The 16,979-nt window shown below is 48.2% G+C and overlaps 1 protein-coding gene across 1 annotated transcript in view; it reads right to left on the reverse strand.

Annotated features, from left to right (window-relative positions):
• Positions 1-7,915: 7,915 nt before the first annotated feature.
• The window catches only part of LOC120485521 (NACHT, LRR and PYD domains-containing protein 3), a 70,880-nt gene continuing 61,816 nt past the window's right edge, over positions 7,916-16,979 (reverse strand). Inside the window, exons 6-7 of the mRNA XM_089128895.1 lie at positions 9,036-9,082; positions 7,916-8,962 (exon numbers count right to left, since the gene is read on the reverse strand). Coding sequence (XP_088985021.1) covers positions 8,406-8,962; positions 9,036-9,082 — 604 coding nt within the window. The 3' untranslated portion in view covers positions 7,916-8,405. The remainder of the gene's footprint in view (positions 8,963-9,035; positions 9,083-16,979) is intronic.

Consider the following 16,979-nt stretch of genomic DNA (forward strand, 5'->3'; position numbering starts at 1 on the left):
TAGATTACCAGGATAGACTCAACTGAAGTGCCATTTATTTATTTACTGTAAAATTATTATAATAGAATAAAAGTAGTATAAAAAAAATAAATAAATAAATAAAATAGAAATGCAAAACCTGTGATGTGGCCCTCTGTGTGATTGCTGATAGGAACTGTTTTGAGGCTTGGCACCAGTGAATTTCATGAGGCCCAAAACGCCTGGACTTCTTTTGGAAAAATGTCAATAGTTTTTGTTCTGTACAAGTTATAATGTTTACTCCTGTGCTCCAGGACTCTAAAGACATGAACACACTGTTTTCCAGAGGAAATTTGATTGTCTTTTATTTATTTGTGTGTGATTTCAACAAATATTTGAGTTATTCAATTTCTGATTTATTTTTTCATTTGTCTTTATGGTCCCATAACTTATTTTACATTCAGGTGACATAAATGCAACGCAAATATGGTGAAAGTTCAATTTGTCCTGAAAAAAAAGAAATGTGTCAATTGTCTCAATTGGTTGATGTTTTACAAGCTTTTTTAGTAAATAACACCAGATGGAAAATTAATTGTAAAAATATCCTTAGGTCTCTGAGGGTTAATAAACGTGCAAAAATGTCAACAATTCTGTGTTTTTCTGTCAATATGGGATGCTCTGTGTACAATAATGAGGGAAAAAACAAACTTAAATGATTTCAGCAAATGGCTGCGAAATAAGAAAGAGTGAAACAATTAAGGGGGTCTGAATACTTTCCTTACCCACTGTATGTTTGTGATTTATGCTGTTGGTTAAAGCGTAATTGAGATTCTGCATAAATATCCAGAATTATAGTTCCCTTTCATAGTCACTTCGAGTTACGTCAGAAGTGACGGAGAATGGGGGTTTCGCATAGAAAGCCAATCCTCTTCGAGTATTTAATAACGAGCCAATGGCATGAAAATGCCTTGGGGCTGCGGAATTTGCATAGCGTACTCCGCCCCACCCCGTGGGTATAAATGGAGGAGGTGAACGCAACCGCAGTATGTTTTCGCTTCGGAGCCAAGAGACTTCTTCACTCGTCAAGACATTCTCACTGATTTAAGACTCTTCGAGACGAGCGTCCTCTTCAGTGTTGGTGTGACGGCGGTACCCAGCGAGACTCTGCATTGCCTGCGATCTGAGCAGTGGTCTGCCAGACTTTGCACTTCTCCCTGGTCGCCTTAGCGCTGAAAGAGTGAATTTCCTCCTCTCTATTGAAAGAGCTGCACGAGGCACGTCTTTTTAAAGGCGGTTCGCCCGTGTTCTTCTGGGTGCGGTCGATTCATGTCATTTTCTGATGGTCACGATCGCTGCTCTGTGTGCCTGGGCATTCAGCATACAGTAGCAGCGTTCGTGGATGAATCATGTTCCTTCTGTGGGAACATGAGCATCTCTACACTGCGATCTAGACTCAATGATCTGATAAAGTGAGAGTCCCCGCGTCCGCTACTCGTTCTGCTTCTTCTTCTAGAAGCTCTTCGACTCGCGGACAGGGTGATATGACTGTGATTGTGTGGCACAACCCCCGACGCTAGCTCCTCGGGCCACACCCACCGCTCCAGTGTTAGAGCCAGCGAGCGCTGTATCGCTTCAGGCGTCTGCCTCTTCGCAGGTACCGTCTGTTTCGTTCGGCGCTCCAGAGGATGATGCGATGTCGATCGCAGCATCACAAGGTGGGCTTGACTCCTCGGGAAGTGAGGATGCGGCTGCGTTGCCTCCCTCAGGAGCGACAGCGTGGCGGTGTCTGATCCCGAGATGATGGCCGTGCTATCTCGGGCCGCCGCGAGTGTCGGGCTAGGAGTGGAACTCCACCCTGTCCCGATTTCTCGCGGATGGATAATTGTTTTTTGGGCACGGCCACGGTCGACCCCATTTCCCTTTTTTTCCCGAGCTGCATGCGGAACTGACACGCACTTGGGGGGCTCTTTTGTCCTCCCGAGAGCATTTTCAGTTACCCCCGCCTTTCCTCCCCTCGACGCTGCGGTTGTCGTGGGTGTGTTGGGATTCCCCCGGTGGAGCGCTCTGTTGCGATGCAACTGTGTCCACGGCGCGCGTCCTTACGGGGTACTCCCACGCACCTGTCCAAAGCCTGTAGGTTCTCGTCGTCTATGGCGGCGCGATCCTGTAGAGCGGCGGGCAGGCGGCCTCCGCCCTGCATACGATGAGCACCTTACTAGCTGCTCAGGAATATGCACGAAGGGGGGGACTGACCAAGCGAGCTGCGAGCTGCCACCGACCTCACTCTCAACGGGCGACGGAAGTGGCCGCTCACTCCCTTGGTCAGGTGATGGCCACCAGTGTGATCCAGAAGCATCATCTATGGCTCGACCTGGCGGAGCGGGATACCGGGCGGACACGTCTGCTCGGTGTCCCCCTCTCCCAGGTTGGCCTCTTCGGCGGTGCAGTCGAGGACTTTGCCCAGCAGTTTTCGACCGCCCAGGAGCAGACGCAGGCGATTATTGCCCCGACGGCCAGCTGCTGCCTCCACGTCGGTTCAGACGCCTCCGCCTGCTCGCCTCCGAGGACGCCCCTTTGCGGCTCCCTTCCCTCCCACGCAGTCCCAGCAGCAGCCTTCAGCCGGATCGCGTCGCGGAGGAGGCCGCAGGAGAGCGTCACAGCCCCCTCAGGCTGGCGAAGCGACGTTCCTGAGATGAGCTGCTCAGTGATAGTGTCAGGGTTTTCACAGGAGGCGGTAGCAGGGCCCCTCCTTCCCCTGGTGAAGGGCCGGGGAAGAATCTTTGTTCCCAGCTCCTCGCTGCTCACCCCCAAGTGGGCAGCACCCTGAGTTGGTTGAGGGAAGACTTGACATTGTCACTGAGCACACAGACAGGAATGAGTGCGCTCGACGTCCAGTGCGTTGACCCTCTCATTCCTCTCTGTCTCTGAGGGTGCGGAAGGGAGCGTGTGTCGGCCCTCGACTACGCCCCTCCCCTCCCCCTCTATCGCCAGACCCCCGGCAGAACAGACCCCCATGGAACACTGGTCCTTCCCTGGTCTCTTCTGTCGGGGAACGGGGCTCGACTGTGCATCCGCACGGGGTAACTCCCGGGCGCATGCCGGTCTCCCCGTCCCGCTGCCCCTCTGGGGGGACGTCTGTGGTTCGCATGACCCCGCTGGTTCACTTCCTGGGAGCTTGGCTAGAGTTTCCCGGCCTGTCCCGCTGGGTCATTAGAACGATCAGATTCGGCTACGCGATTCAGTTCGCACGGTCTCCTCCCCGTTCAGGGGAGTTCGCTCCACTTTGCAGACTGATCTCATGAAGTAGCGTGCGTATGACACGCCAATTCATATTTCCATTTTTGCCGTGCTATCAAGACGCATAATCGCCTTTCAGCGTGTTTATGAACGCCGTTGACTTAACGTTATATAAATATATGACTTACCTCAAACCCGTCCCTAAACCTACCCGTCACTGGGGTTAATGGCATTTATGACTGTTCCCTTACCATCCTAGGTAAAAAAAAGATATGATTTACCTCAACCCCATGCCTAAACTTAACCGTCACTGGGGTTAATGGCATTTATGACTGGAGATTTGACTGCGTGTTCGGACACGCGGAATGACGCGGACGTTAATGGCGTAGACATATACGCATACATGCGGATACACGCGGATAGCTCAAAATGCGTGGAGATAACACGCCACCTGACTCGAAAGTGGCGTATATGTTTACGCAAAAGTCATGATGTCATGTTGCCACTATGGTCGGTGGCAATGCCCCGATCATGAGAGCGGAGATTGCGACCCTGCTGGCGAAGGGTGCAATCGAGACGGTCCCTCCAGCCGAGGTGAGGTGAGTACGGCCCCTACTTCATTGTCCCCAAGAAGACCGGTGGGTTACGACCGATCCTGCATCTGCGCATTTTGAACCGTACTCTCCATCGACTACCGTTCAAAATGCTCACAGCTAAACGCATTTTCGAATGCGTCCAGCCTCAGGATTGGTTTGCAGCGATCGACCTGAAGGACGCGTACTTTCATGTCTCCATTTTGCCTCGACACAGACCGTTTCTTCGGTTTGCTTTCGAAGGCCAGGCATAGCAGTACACGGTTCTCCCATTCGGGTTAGCTCTCTCACCTCGTGTCTTCACGAAGATCGTCGAGACAGCCCTTGTTCCCCTTCGCGAACACAGGGTTCGCATCCTGAACTATCTCGACGATTGGCTGAGACTGGCACACTCTCGAGAACAGGTTTGCGAACACAGAGACCTGGTACTTCAGCACCTAGCCCGTCTGGGCCTTCGGGTCAACCAGGAGAAGAGCAAACTTTGCCCAGTGCAGAGGATCTCTTTTCTCAGCATGGATATAGACTCGGTTGCCATGTCCGCGCAGCTCACGAACGAGCGCGCGCACTCACTGCTGACTTGTCTTCGACAGTTCGAGGGCAAGAGTGCGGTCCCACTGAAACTTTTTCAGAGGCTCCTGAGGCATATGGCATCCGCGGCAACGCCGCTCGGATTGCTTCATATGAGACCGCTTCAGCTGTGGCTTCGCGATCGAGTCCCGAGGTGGGCATGGCATCGCGGCTCGCTCCGAGTTCTGATGACTCCAGCGTGCCGCCAAACCTTCTTCCCGTGGTCGAACCTCAGCTTTTTTCGGATCAGTGTCCCTCTTCAGCGAGTTTCCAGGTATCTTGTTGTCTCCACGGATGCATTTACCACGGGTTGGGGTGCCATGTTCAATGGGCATGCAGCCGCGGGTTCCTGGACAGGACCCCAGCGCCTCATGCACATCAATTGCCTTGAGCTGTTGGCAGTACGCCTGGCCCTGCACCGCTTTCGAGCACTGCTCAGGGGTCAACACGTACTTCTCCGTTCAGACAATACCACTACAGTGGCATACATCAACCACCAGAGTGGTCTACGCTCACGTCGGTTGTCGCAGCTCGCCCGCCACCTCCTGCTATGGAGTCAGAAGCACCTGAGGTCCCTTCGTGCAGTGTACATTCAAGGAGACCGGAACCTGGCGGCCGACGAGCTGTCACGGGTCCGCCCTATCTCCGGCGAATGGCGACTCCATCCCCAGACGGTCCAGCTGATTTGGGACCAGTTCGGGGAGGCACAGACCTGTTCGCCTCTCGGGACTCATCCCACTGCGCCCAGTTTATTCCCTGTCCGAGGGCACGCTCGGCACAGATGCACTGGCGCAGAGCTGGCCGCGGGGCCCACGCAAGTATGCGTTTCCCCCAGTGAGCCTTCTTGCAAGGGTGTTGTGCAAGATCAAGGAGGACGAGGAGCAGGTCTTGCTGGTAGCCCCTTATTGGCCCACCAAGACGTGGTTCTCCGAACTCATGCTCCTCGCGACAGCACCTCCTTGGCCTATTCCTCTGAGGTCTCACTCAGAGACGGGGCATCCTGTGGCACCCTCGTCCCGGTCTTGGAGGCTACACGTGTGGTTCTTGGTCGGGACGAGGCAGGTTGAGTTCGCTGCCACCTGCGGTGGTGGCAACCATCACTTCCGCTAGAGCGTCGTCCACGAGACACCTTTACGCGTTGAAGTGGTACCTCTTCGTCAACTGGTGCTCTTCTTGCGGAGAAGACCCCCGGAGATGTTCGATCGGTGTCGTGCTTTCCTTCCTGCATGAGGGGTTGGAGCGTAGGCTGTCGCCCTCCACCCTTTTTACGTCGTGGCCATTGCCGCGTCTCATGATGCAGTAAAAGGTAAGTCTAAGGGGAAGCATGACCTGGTCATCAGGTTCCTGAGGGGAGCGAGGAGGCTAAATCCGCCTCCCTCCCCTCGTGCCCTCTGGGGTCCTCTCAGTAGATCTAAGTACTCTGCAGAGGCCTCCCCTGGAGCCTTTGCAATCGGTAGAGTTTTGGTCCTGTCCTATGTAGACAGCACTCCTGGTTGCATTGGCCTCTATCAAGAGGGTAGGGGACCTGCACGCATTCTCCGTTGACGAAGCGTGCCTGGAGTTCGGGCCGGCTTACTCTCATGTGATTTGAGACCCCGGCCTGGATATGTGCCCAAGGTTCCCACCACTCCCTTCCAGGACCTGGTGCTGAACCTGCAAGCGCTGCCCCTGGAGGAGGCAGACCCAGCCTTGGCACTGCTCTGTCCGGTACGTGCACTCCGCACCTACGTTGACAGAACGCGGTGTTTCAGGACCTCAGACCAGCTCTTGTCTGTCATGGGGGGAGCCAGAAGGGAAGGGCTCTCTCAAAGCAACGGTGTCTCACTGGATAGTGGATGCCATTGCTTTGTCTTACCAGCAGCAAGGTCGACCGTGCCCCCTTGGTGTGACGGCCCACCCCACACGGAGTGTGGCTTCCTCTTGGGCTCTAGCACAGGGTGCCTCGCTAACAGACATTGCAGAGCTGCAGGCTGGGCGACACCCAACACCTTCGCGAGATTCTCTAATCTGCAAATTGAGGTGGTGTCCTCTCACGTACTCGCTTCCGCCAGTACTGGACCCGCTCAGGTGTCTTCGCTTGCTCGCCATTCCACTCCCCGGACTGGAGAAGTGTGATATTCCTCATTAGTCTTCCGTTGAAGCCTTGAGTCCTCCAGCACCTACGATACAGGCACCACTGCTGTTGCTCTGGATGCCGGCTAGGTGCCTCCATGTGCACGGTTCCCTATGGTAACTGTCTCATGTGTATTATCCACTATAAGCCTCTCTGAGCATGTGTCTTCCCTCGGCAAGCCATCTGCCACCCCTGGAGTTAAGTTTTAGCCACCTGCGGTTGGTGCTCCAGTGATCTCCATATGTAGTCCCTAATACAGCCATATGTGTATTCTTAAGTCCTCCCTACGGTAGGCATTTTGTTGCATGCCCCTCCCGGGATATGTTCCCAGTGTACCTTGGTATTCCTGTGTCAAAGTAGGATCCCTGGTTTAAGCTAAGTTCAGGAGTCCAGACTTTCGCAGGGCACTGGAAGACAGCTATGAAGATGGCGTGATGGCACTTACCCCCATTCTCCGTCACTTCTGACGTAACTCGAAGTGACTACGAAAGGGAATGTCTCGGTTACGGATGTAACCCTCGTTCCCTGAGTAGGGAACGGAGACGTTACGTCTCCTTGCCACTTCTGCTGTACCACTGGGTAGACGCCGAGTCTTGGCTCCTCAGCGAAGACATACTGCGGTTGCGTTCACTTCCTCCTTTTATACCCACGGGGTGGGGCGGAGTACGCTATGCAAATTCCGCAGCCCCAAGGCATTTTTATGCCATTGGCTCGTTATTAAATACTCGAAGAGGATTGGCTTTCTATGCGAAACCCCCATTCTCTGTCACTTCTGACGTAACGTCTCCGTTCACTACTCAGGGAACGAGGTTACATCCGTAACCGAGATGATATAATATAATGGATTTCTTAAAAGTTTTTTTTTAATCTTTATTTTAGCCACACACAGACCTCAAGATTCACTCAATGCATCTCAACAATGTTGATGAGCAGAATATTCAATTAGGAAAAGTAAATTACAAAGACAATTCAGATCATAATTTATTCATTCCGCAGTCCATGATGGGAGCCATTAATGAGATGTGATTGGTGGCAGCCACTGCAACGTGGATTATTATTGTCACCATTGTTGAGATTCACAGGCTGATTATCGAAGTCTGTGTTTCTACATAAATTCATTTAAAAGTGTACAATCAGAACAATTTGTCTTAAATATTTTGAATTATAAGAAAAATACTGATAATCATATTTTGTAGAATCACAAAGCTGTTGCTAACAAGTTAAACCAAAATATCTCAATAAGTTTCCTTTTTCAGATCACAGCATGATTATGCCATAACATAACCAACACTATCAGATAACACTTTTCTTTGTTCATTTGTCTGTTATAAACCAATAACAGCAGACAAACAACATTTAAATTGAAAGTAAAAGTGTCAAGAGTCCAACTAAAGCAAACGCTGATCGTGCGATATATATCACCCAGCCCTAGTAAAAACAGTGAAACTCAGGGTGACAAACGTTTATCATGAATGAAAATAACAGTCAAACATCAACAACTGAAGAAACATGTTCACATTGAACCAGGAACAAGCGTTTATTGACCATAAACTACAATAACATCATTAAACTGGAATAAAACATGTGAATTAACAGAGAAATACTGGAGCTGACAGAAGATTCATATTCATTTACAGTCATCTCTATGATTATATAGATGATGTGTTATTCATTTCACATTATTGATTATAATAATCCTCTGAGATCCAGCAGTTTTAATCAGATCATCTGAAGGATTTTAATAACACATCGTGCACAATTAAAGTGTATGAATATCAATAATGGTGATAATGCAGTCACACAAATATTCAGTTAAACAACTGGAAAAATTTAAATTTAATGTGAGTGTATTATGTAATTTCACATTTCTGATAAAAATTAAAATGTGTTATATGGTACCACATTTTCTTTGCAATTTTTTTTACAGTGTGTGTGTGTCAGTCAGAGTGTGTTTGTCGTTTAACGTGACACAGAGACACTGAAGAGTCAACATTATCAAGTCTAAATCCAGCATAGAGTGGTTCAGTGAATGTGTGTGTGAATGTGTGTAAGTGTTTGAGTGTGTGTGTGTCAGAGACGCTGTAGAAGGACAGAGTGCCGGCCGACTCGTCCACAAACACTCCTACTCTCAAACAGGATCCTGAACCAGCAGAAACATCAGTGGAGATATTATTGTGACAGACAGAGAGTGTGTTATTATAGCGTGTCAGACTCCAGGACTTCTCATTACGTCCAAACCTACAATCAGCACTCAGTCCTTTCCTCTGGATTCCTTTATACACCACTGATATATGAGTATAATCACTCCATTCAGCCTCCCAGTAACAGCGTCCAGTCAGACTCTCTCTACACAGAACCTGAAAAAAACGATTAAATCTGTCTGGATGATCAGGATACGACTGACTCTCTGGCACACTCGTCACCTTTCTGTTCTCCTCAGACAGAACGAGATCAATGTTTGCTGTGTTTGGATCCAGTGTGAGATCAACAGCATCTGAACACAAGAACACACATTACAACAGCAACATCTACAACAACACACACTAAAACTGTGTTTGAGGACTTACATCTGTGTAGTCTTGATGTCATCATGAACTCTCCTCCATGGTCCACTCTAGAACACACACGCAAACACACACACAAATGAATGATTACTTGACAACAACAGTTCTTATAATCAATATATTTTAACAAATATAAAAGAATCTTAAAGGGGTCATATAATGGTACATGCACTTTCAAGTTGATTGTACTGCAATGTGTGTTGGCAGTGGTACACAACCATCATATAATGATAAAAATCCATCCACATCTCCTTATATTGTTTTCCCCTGCCTCAAATTGAGCCGTTCGACCGTGTGATGTCACTAAATGGAACGCCCACCCACGATTGTTGATTGACAGCAGCGTTTCAACACAGACTCGCCCTGAGCGAGCTGTCATCATAGTCCATCATTGTTGATATGCTGGAACAGAATGGCGTCTAAGCGATTGTGTTGTTCTGTTCTTAGGTGTAATAACGAACACAGCAGTCATTTTGATATTCCTAAATTTTAACCGCTGAAGACGAAGTGTCTGAATTTTGTTTTCGAAGGGAATATTCCCCACAAGCTTTTCTTCTCCTTCTCTTCTCCTCCTCTTCTCTTCTCTCTCTTCAATTCTTATTCTCTTCTTTTCTTCTCTCTTATTCTTTTCTCCTCTTCTTTTTTCCTCTTCTCTTCTTTTCCTTGTTCAGAGAGACATTCCATTATTTGATCAAGCGGCTTCGGAGTGTGTGACTGGCTTTAGCACGATTCTTCATCAGACGTTTCTGAGCTAATCTCTGGATTTATTGATGAGAAAGAGCTTGTTCAATCCAATCACTCCAATCACTGTATTACACATGAGATCACATTACAGCGGAGAATTTAAAGAACACTCGGCGCACGCATGACAGCGATGAGTTCAACAACGCTTCGCTTCTGATACACCGAGACAATGATGTAGACCGACAATTCAAAGAACAATGGACAAAAAAGTAACTATGAGTTTATTCTTTCTGTTAAACTGACGTTCATATTTGTTTGCAGACTCTAGCCCAGGGGTCCTCAACTCTGGCCCACAAGATCCACTTTCCCACTTTGAACAACAACAACAACAACAAACTTTATTTATAAAGCACTTTACAACGACCGAAGTAGACCAAAGTGCTGCACACAAAAATAGGCAAATATACAAGGACAACACATCACATGCAACATAACACAAAACAAACCACAGACTGCAAAACCATAAAAACAAAAGTCAACTCCTGGTGTTAAAAGCCAAAGAAAAAAGATAAGTTTTTAAAAGAGATTTAAAATGGGTGACTGAGGTGGCCTTTTTTATCGGCTGTGGCAGGTCATTCCACAGTTTTGGAGCAACCACTGAGAACGCACGGTCCCCTCTGAGTTTCCGGTTTGTTTTAGGCACTTGTAGAAGCAGTTTATCAGCTGACCTAAGAGAACGAGTAGGTGTGTGGAGAAGAATCAACTCAGAGATATATGATGGGGCAAGACCATTTAATGATTTAAAAACAAATAAAAGAATTTTAAAATTAACTTTGAAGATAGCTGTGAAGGTGGCGTGATTACACGGGGGACCCCCATTCTCCGTCATCCAACGTAACTCTGAGTGACTACGAAAGGGAACGTCTCGGTTACATATGTAACTCTCGTTCCCTGAGTAGGGAATAGAGACGTTACATCTCCCTGCCACTTCCGCTGTACCGCTGGGTAGATGTTCCACGACTCATCCCATTGCGCGCCCTGTATTACTCTCTGACCGAGGGCACACTGGCGCACAGCTAGCCGCGGGGCCTATGCAAATATGCGTTTCCCCAGTGAGCCTTCTCGCACGGACTCTGTGCAAGATCAAGGAGGACGAGGAGCAGGTCATTTTGGTCGCCGCATACTGGTCCACCAAGACCTGGTTCTCCGAACTGATACTCCTCGCGACAGCACCTCCTTGGCCAATTCCTCTGAGGAAGGACCTCCTTTCTCAGGGATGGGGCACCCTGTGGCACCCTCACCCGGATCTCTGGAGGCTACATGTGTGGCTCCTGGACGGGACGAGGCAGGTTTGAGTACCCTGCAACCTGCGGTGGCAGCTACCATCACTTCCGTCAGAGCGTCATCCACGAGACACATCTATGCATTGAAGTGGAACCTCTTTGTCAACTGGTGTTCTTCTCGCCAATAAGACCTCCGGAGATGCTCGATCAGTGTCGTACTTTCCTTCCTGCAAGAAAGGTTGGAGCGAAGGCTGTCTCCCTCCACCCTGTAGGTGTATGTGGCTGCCATTGCCGCATATCACGAAGCAGTTGAAGGTAAGTCTCTGGGGAAGCACGACCTGATCATCAGGTTCCTGAGAGGAGCGAGGAGACTGAATCCTCCTCGCCCTCCTCTCGTACCCTCTTGGGACCTCTCGGTGGTTTTAAGCACCCTGCAGAGGCCTCCATTTGAGCCTCTGCAATCAGTTGAGATTAAGTTCCTGTCTCTGAAGACAGCGCTCCTGGTTGCACTGGCCTCCATCAAGGGCAACATGACATCATAACTTTTGCGTAAACATACACACCACTTTCGAGTCACGTGGCGTGTTCTCTACGCATTTTGAGCTATCCGCGTGTATGCGTGTCTACGCCATTAACGTCCGCGTCATTCCGCATGTCCGTACACGCGCGTCAAATGTCCAGTCATAAATGCCATTAACCCCAGTGACGGTTAAGTTTAGGTATGGGGTTGAGGTAAGTCATATCTTTTTTTTACCTAGGATGGTAAGGGAACAGTCATAAATGCCATTAACCCCAGTGACGGTTAGGTTTAGGGACGGGGTTGAGGTAAGTCATATATTTATATAACGTTAAATCAACGGCGTTCATAAACACGCTGAAAGGCGATTGTGTGTCTTGATAGCACGCCAAAAATGGAAATACGAATTGGCGTGGCATACACACGCTACTTCATGAAATCAGTCTGTCAAGGGGGTAGGGGATCTGCATGCATTCTCCATTGACGAAGCGTGCCTGGAATTCGGGCTGGCCTACTCTCACGTGATCTTGAGACCCCAGCCTGGATATGTGCCCAAGGTTCCTACCACTCCCTAGAAAACCGGGATCAGGTGGTGAACCTGCAAGTGCTGCCCCTGGAGGAGGCAGACCCAGCCTTGGCACTGCTCTGTCCAGTACGCACCCACCGTGCTTACATAGACAGAACGCAGTGTTTCAGGACCTCAGACCAGCTCTTTGTCTGTTATGGTGGGAGCCAGAAGGGAAGGGCTCTCTCAAAGCAGAGGTTGTCTCACTGGATAGTGGACACCATTGCTTTGGCTTACCAGCTGCAAGGTTGACCGTGCCCCCTTGGTGTGACGGCCCACTCCACTCGGAGTGTGGCTTCCTCTTGGGCTCTAGCGCATGGAGCCTCGCTAGCAAACATCTGCAGACCTGCAGGCTGGGCGACACCCAACTTATTCGGTGTCTTTGCTTACTCGCCATTCCACTCCACGGACTGGATAAGTGCGATTATTCCTCAGCTGAGCCTTCTATTGAAGCCCTGAGTTCCTCCAGCACTGTTGATGCTGCCGCTAGTGTCTGTTACCTGGACGTTGGCTAGGTGCCTCCGTGTCCATGGTTCCTCCTAGTAACCTCCACATGTGTATTTTCCACTGTAAGCCTCTCTGAGCATGTGTCTTCCCTCAGCAAGCCACCTTGCCACCCCTGGAGTTAAAATTCTAGCCACCCTACAGGTTGGTGACTCCAGTGTTCCTCCATATGCAGCCCCCTTGGGCCATATGTGTATATGCTCCCCAGTGTACCTTGGTATTCCTGTGCTAAGTAGAACTCCTCGTCCATGCTAAGTTTCACGACAGGGGATCAGACTTTCGCAGGGCACTGGAAGATAGCTGTGAAGGTGGCGTGATTACATGGGGGACCCCCATTCTCCGTCATCTGACGCAACTCTGAGTGACTACGAAAGGGAACGTCTCGGTTACATATGTAACCCTCGTTCCCTGAGTAGGGAACTGAGACGTAACGTCTCCCTGCCACTTCCGCTGTACCGCTGGGTAGACGGGTAGATGTTCCACGACTCATCTCATTGCGCCCTGTATTACTCTCTGACCGAGGTCACGCTTGGCACAGACGCACTGGCGCACAGCTGGCCGCGGGGCCTACGCAAATATGCGTTTCCCCCAGTGAGCCTTCTCGCACGGACTGTGCAAGATCAAGGAGGACGAGGAGCAGGTCATTTTGGTTGCCCTATACTGGCCCACCAAGACCTGGTTCTCTGAACTGATACTCCTCGCGACAGCACCTCCTTGGCCAATTCCACTGAGGAAGGACCACCTTTCTCAGGGACGGGGCACCCTGTGGCACCCTCGCCCCGATCTCTGGAGGCTACATGTGTGGCGCCTGGACGGGACGAGGCAGGTTTGAGTACCCTGCCACATGCGGTGGCAGCTACCATCACTTCCGCCAGAGCGTTGTCCACGAGACACGTCTATGCGTTGAAGTGGAACCTCTGGTGTTCTTCCTCAACCTCAACTGGTGTTCTTCTCGCCGAGAAGATCCCCGGAGATGCTCGATAAGTGTCGTACTCCCCAGTGTACCTTGGTATTCCTGTGCTAAGTAGAACTCCTTGTCCGTGTTAAGTTTCACGACAGGGGATAAGACTTTCGCAGGGCACTGGAAGATAGCTGTGAAGGTGGCGAGATTACACGGGGGACCCCCATTCTCTGTCATCCGACGTAACTCGGAGTGACCACAAAAAGGAACGTCTCGGTTACGTATGTAACCCTCGTTCCCCGAGTAGGGAACGGAGACGTTACATCTCCCTGCCACTTCCGCTGTACCGCTGGGTAGACGCCTGAGTTCAGTCTCGGCTCCTCAGCGAAGACATACTGCAGTTGCTTCTGCTTCCTCCTTGTATACTCACTGGGTGAGGCAGAGATACGATATGCAAATTCAGCAAACCCATGGCATTTCTTTGCCATTGGCTCGTTTTTTAATACTCGAAGAGGATTGGCTTTCTAGGCGAAACCCCCCCATTCTCCGGCATCCAACGTAACGTCTCCATTCCCTACTTAGGGAACGAGGGTTACATACATAACCAAGACGTTTAGTAGCCTAACTGCAAGCCCTGAAAATGTGTTAATTTTATGATCATTTGGTTTAATTTATTACACTTATGTTTCAGTTAATACATCTACTAAAAAAATAAATTAACACAAATTAAAATCAAGTATAACCTATTGAAATAGCCTTTCTAAATTATAGAAAAACTGGGCACACAGCCTAATATTGAATTGTACCTACTTAAATTTGATGGAATAATAGAGGCCTTTTTTAGTTCACATTTATTTCATTTGAATTTACTTTTTTCAGCATTGTGATTATGAATTCGTTTAGCTACAGTCATGGGCGTCAGTTTGGTTTGAAATGTGCTAGGGACAGAGACACATTCGGAAGGGCATTTTCAAAATTGCTGGGTACAATGAAGCATTCATTCTTTTTTCTCTTTTGCGAAGGTAATGTCTTCAAATACGATTTCCTGTAGCTTACTGATGTAAATAAATAAAATGTATACAAAGATGTGTTGACAGTCCGACCACGTTTCACTTGAATTAATCTGCTACTAACTTTCAATCGCTCTGATAGAGCTGCGGCGCAGCTGTAGATTACATAAAAAACTGACACTTTCTAAAGTCTGTGATTGTAGCGCCTCTTAGCGGCAAAAGGCAGCAAATACACCACAAATTTTACCGCGGCGGTAAAAAACACATTCTGGTTGCCTACCTACTGTATGTGGGCATAGAGAAACTATTTGTGTGGCCAGTAGACTAGTAGTGGGAAGTTCCGATCATTTTAATGACTTTGAGTCTCGTTCAGCAAAATGAACGAATCTTTTTTCATGTCATTTCATTCATTTTGTTCATTTCAGCATTATATAATTAAAATGGCATGTTAAATATCCCAAAACATCTAGTACTTTCGAAAATCTTGATTACATTTGTAAAAAGATTAAAAATAATTATAGGGTAATGCAGCCAAAGCTAAATTATAAGCAAGTGAAATAACTGTATTAATTGATTAGTGGCTGGGTCTCAAGTTCAGGCTATTGCAGTCTGATTCTGTTAGTTCACCTCACTTCCTGATCCGAGACGTTCTTTCCTTGCAACTTCATATTAATCAGGTCTGTTCTCCTCCTCTCGTGTCTCTTTACGTTAGCTGTTAACTCGTCAGTGTCTGACTCTGATCTGTGCTGTCTGCTGGGCCGTGCCGTGCGATACAGCAGGACCGGAAAGAGTAACGATTAGTTCATCTCTCGAGTCTCGAGTTCGGGTTCGGTCAGGTCCGAGTCTTTCGTTCTTCCTGTCAGTCATAAAGAGTCTATGCTGTCATGTGACCACTGGTCTCTCGCATCAAATACAACATTAGATTCCTATTATTGACTGCATCTGAATGTATATTTTTTTTATATTTAGGCATTAAAATACAAAATATGTGCAATAAACATTATCTGAAAAATAAAAGTCCCATCTTATTATTGTCTCTGTCCGTCTCTTTTCTATATTGTTGTAATGAATCTTGGCCAGGCGAATTATACCACACACACACACACACACACATACACATTCATCCACGTACCTCAGTGGCATCGAGTTACAAGACTTTTATGGGACCAATGGAATGTGGACAAACTAATGTCTCTGAACAAAGAGAAATACATCTCTTTTGGTTTTAAAGACATTTAACAAAGGTATTCAATGGTTTTTGTGTATATGTGTCTTCCCCATGTCACAGTGAAATAACTTTGTTTGGTCACAGTTTAAATAGGAATTAAAAATACCTTCGTCATGCATTCGAAACATAAGTGTATATTCCTTTGATATAACATAATGTTCCTTGATATCTCTAGAATGCTTATTGAATGAAACACTCGAATATGCATAGAGATGTAAAGTAAAGTGTATTTTTAATTCGTTTTACTGCCAATGAAGATCAAATTGTTATTATAGAACACACCCCCTTCCACGAGAAGCGCGCGCTGAGGAACAAAGGACCATAAAAAGGACCATAAAAGAAGGCTTCTCGCGTGTAATATCCACTCTCCGATTGGCTCAAGCCAACAGGAAGGGGATGGATTTCTCCAAGGTGATAAATGTGAGAACGCAGGTCCGCCCTCTCTTCTGAACTTTCCAGCGCTCAACATGTAAACCTAATGGGACTCTGATCCAACCATGGATCTTTCCTTTTGTTCGTCTAAAAGTTTCATCTTTTCCTCAAGTGGACTACCAAGTTCGTCTTCCAGGAAAGGAAGTGGACTTTGCCGAACTATCTCCTCGGGTAACGTCACCTCAAAGACTCTCAGCCTTTCAAACACTGGCGCTAAATGCCGACGAACGCCACGTGACTCCCCACGGAACAAAGCAGCCATGAACGAGCCGGGACGGGCCGCACCAACATGCCGCGGCCGCGCTTCACGTGACGCACGCGCGCCGGACCGGCGCACCTCTAGCCGACACGTGGCCCGAACGGGTCGAGCAACGAGCCCACGACTCACACAGACCACATGTGCCTTGCAAGTATACCTTCTTTTAGAGCTTCTAAGAAGCATTAAGAAGACGTTTTTGGGGTGTCAAGAAAGGTTAACTGACTGTTTTGATGAACGTAACTCTCTCTCTCTCTTACAACTCACTCTCTCTCTCACTCTCTCTCTCAAACTCACTTAACTTGCGCGTATCCATTGTCTAAACGCTCTGCGTCGTCTTAGTTTGTGTTTTAATGTTTGTAAATACATGTATCATTGTAACGTAGTGAATGCTTAAGTAGGAACTTTATTAAATACAAAATATGCTTACCTTGACTGATTGTCTTGCTCATGATACGGGTCAATGAAATGTCGATTTAAAGCTACACGCTTTACAGAACTATAAATACCTAAGAGGGTATTTGGTTATGTAGCCGGGAAGGCAGATTCTAGTGGCCACAGAATTTG

The sequence above is a fragment of the Pimephales promelas genome, chromosome 3 (assembly GCF_988280905.1).
Source record: "Pimephales promelas chromosome 3, fPimPro1.hap1.1, whole genome shotgun sequence".
NCBI lineage: Eukaryota > Metazoa > Chordata > Actinopteri > Cypriniformes > Leuciscidae > Pimephales > Pimephales promelas.